At 31.4% G+C, this 3429-nt stretch overlaps 1 protein-coding gene across 1 annotated transcript; it reads right to left on the bottom strand.

Annotated features, from left to right (window-relative positions):
* Positions 1-762: 762 nt before the first annotated feature.
* Positions 763-3158, bottom strand: LOC129903207 (beta-amyrin 28-monooxygenase-like). The gene is made up of 3 exons (XM_055978712.1): positions 2200-3158; positions 1694-1881; positions 763-1108 (listed from the first exon to the last, which is right to left on the bottom strand). The coding sequence occupies exons 1-3, from the start codon at positions 3152-3154 to the stop codon at positions 809-811; spliced, it is 1443 nt and encodes a 480-aa protein (XP_055834687.1). The 5' UTR covers positions 3155-3158; the 3' UTR covers positions 763-808.
* Positions 3159-3429: the final 271 nt, after the last annotated feature.

Below are 3429 nucleotides of genomic sequence, written 5' to 3'. Positions count from 1 at the left end.
ACGACGGACAGCGTTGTTTTCTCCGTCGAATTTTATTTGTGACGCAGTCCGTCGCTTTTTGTTCTGTCGTTTTTTGGCAGTTTTTTAGTAGTGTCTTACTCTCACTATGCTTTAGTCCTACTTTTGAGAAAAACATATTTGAGACTTGTAATTTCTTTCAATATCTTTTATAATACATTAGTGATTTGTACACATGACAATCATATTTGGGGGGTATTAAGAGTTTGATTAAGCTATCTGCGTATTTCTTTATGTTGAAATTTTATTTCTGCTTTATCTTCTGCATCTAACTATTTAATTGGGTTTTAGGTTGACTTGTCTTGGTGGGATAAGACAAGTACCATCACGTCCACTCTTGGGTCGTGACACATGCCTTCAAAAGAGTGTATACTCTCTCTATGCCACATTAGCATTGGTGTGTTTATTCCATTTTAAAATAGGTTAGGAGGATAATATGACTCTTGTTAAGTTTAGGTGTGTCACTGGAATTTCATGTATAGTTCACAGGGTACTTATTCCTTTTCCCATTATTTTTAATAGAAAATATATTTGGTTTTGCAAAACCATTTATGCCACGTGACCTCAAATTAGATGAGCCACGTCAATAATTTAAACCCACCAAATTGAATTGACCCGTCCACATCCCTTTTAACTCAAATATTGTACCTGACTCACTATCCTTTTAACCCAAACTAAGTTTTTCATTTCTCATAGTACTCTAAATTGATCAGACCGAATACCTAGCCCAGATCTCTTGTTAACTAGGTTACATCCTTTGTTATGTATATATATTTTCATGTAACAAATCTTAAGCAGTAGAAAGGGTAACAGGATATCCATCTTTTGGGATGGCTAGTAGAAAAAATGGGTACATTATATTTTCTAAAGGAACTTTAGCCTCCCACCTAAAAATTTTCAGTACATGATGAAGAAAAACAAGAATCGATATTCTTGCAAATTCTCTTCCAGGGCACATTCTATGTCCTCCACCAAATGGAACTGATGTATAAGGAACTAGTCCATTTCCTTCAAATCTAGAAGGATCAAACTTTGTAGGATTTGGAAAGTATTCACCATTCTTTTGTGTAGCTCCAAAACTCAAATATATCTGCAAATATATTTTGATAGCATACTCAATTAGAAGAATCATAACTAGCACTGTTGACTAATTTATTACTTAGAAATAAAGTTGAAGATTTTAGTATTAATAATAATAATTTTTACAAGTTGAAGTTTTTTTTTCCATCATTAGTTTTGACAGCAATGTCGTCAAAACATAATATGATGAGTCATGACTCTCTGATGAATAACTGGTAGCACGCAACGGCTTAACTTTTCAAGTAGATAATAGGAGTAATATGTATCAAATATTGATGTAAAAAATGATTTAAGCACTAGTTTCTTTGATGTATGTTCTCTATTCTAAATTAACGTTTTTTTTTTATTTTATATAATCTAGAAATGGCGAGCAACAAAGAATTAAAATATTCCTCGATGATATATATTGACATCCCACAACTTTAACAGATCAATTAGCTCCCTAATAAGTGAGCATTACACACTTTTTCAAGAATGACATGTGCCCATTTTCCTTAACATTTGGAGCCATGGAGTATCTTTTTTACATTGTGAAAAAGAAAAATAATCAACTTTTAGTTACTTTTTTAAAAAAAAGTGAAGAAAATATACATACCTTCCATCCTTTTGGTATGTGGAAGCCTTCATAAGTGAAATCCTCCATGGCTTCTCTAAAAATGCCTTGAACAATTGGTGTGTTTCTTAATACTTCATTCACAAAGCTCCAAGTTTTCCTCATTTTTTGAATGTCATTCCAACATAGCTCTTTTCTTGGAATCATCTGTCTTGATATCTCATTGTGCTCTGTCATTTAATTAGTTCCAGAATAACAACAAATTAGATGACAAATGATAAAATTATCAAACGTACCATTACAATATTTTTGGACCAATGGTTTTTCAACTAATCTATCCTACTCTTAAAATTAGCTTCTATACACGAATAATGCTAAAAAGTTTTATACTATCAGGTTATCTAAACGATAGCTACATGTATGAGCTCATGATTTGTAGAATTAGTAAATTGAAAAATAAAACATAACTTGGTACAAGATGTAAATTTACAAGAAAAAAAATCTTTATATCAAATAATGCAATTTAATTTGAAGAGAAGAAAAAGTACCTTCCATTATTTCATTAAAGAACTCAGGCTTCTGATTAAGGTACTTCATGGTCAAAGTAATAGTTGTAGCAGTAGTATCATAACTACCAATAATAAATCCAAATACTTTGTCTACAATTTCAACCTCAGTCATATACTTGCCATCTTCATCTTGTTCAATAATCAATTGTGTTAACAAATCATTATAAACATTTGACAAATTTGAATTTTCTAGTAATTTTGCTCTTCTTTCTTCAATGATGACCTTCATTTCTTTTCTTAATTCATTCCCAGCTTTCATTGCCTTATAAAATGTTGTGCCAGGTAGATTTATGTCCATTACCAAAAGACCTCTTGTAAAAATCTTGAATTTCTCGTAAAGATTCAAGATTTTATTATCCGATTCTTCGATGCCTATGAAGGCTTTAATAGAAAGGGAGAAAGTGAATAACTTCACTAGATCAAACACTATTACTTCATTATTCCCCTTCCAATGATTTTCCAAGTGTGTATGTGACATAGAGTCCATAGTACTAATAATTTTCTCAACATTTCTTGAGTTCAAGAAATAGCTAATGATATTTTGTGCCCTTTTGGTATCATGTTCTATAGGAACAAATGATGTAGAAGGGAAAAGTTTTTGAACAGAATTAGGTCTCCAACCAATCAAAAGTTTATTGCCATTGGTGAATATGAATTTGTTAGCTGTTGGACCTGAAAAAATAACCACTTTTTGGCCAAATAATGAAGTTTTGAATACATTGGAGTTGTATTTTTTGGTTCTTTTTTGAACAAACTCATGGACCAATCCATAGTAAAGTGATACAAGGAATTGGATAGTTTCTCCAATAATAGGCCAACCAAATGTACCTGGAGCTAAAGGGATTTTTTCTTTAGGCTTGACAAAGAAATATTTGAATAAAAAATTGATGATTATAGCAAGGGTGGTTACAAAATATAGGAGTAAGAGGTCCATCTTGTGTACTAGTTTTTTTATAAAGTGGTATTCAAGTATACCATATATATATATATATATATCAAGAGGTCCATTTTGTGTATTAGTTTTTTTCTAAAGTGGTTTACTAACAAACCTCAAGGACTAATCCATAGCAAAGTGATACAAGTAATTGGATGGTTTCTCCAATTATAGGCAACCAAATGTACCTGGAGCTAAAGGAATTTTTTCTTTAGGCTTGTCAAAGAAATATTTGAATAAAAAATTGATGCTTATAGCAAGGGTGGTCACAAAAG

The sequence above is a fragment of the Solanum dulcamara genome, chromosome 9 (genome assembly GCF_947179165.1).
Source record: "Solanum dulcamara chromosome 9, daSolDulc1.2, whole genome shotgun sequence".
Classification (NCBI taxonomy): domain Eukaryota; kingdom Viridiplantae; phylum Streptophyta; class Magnoliopsida; order Solanales; family Solanaceae; genus Solanum; species Solanum dulcamara.
Note: the sequence above shows the minus strand (reverse complement) of the source record. Positions and strands in the feature narration are given on the sequence as shown.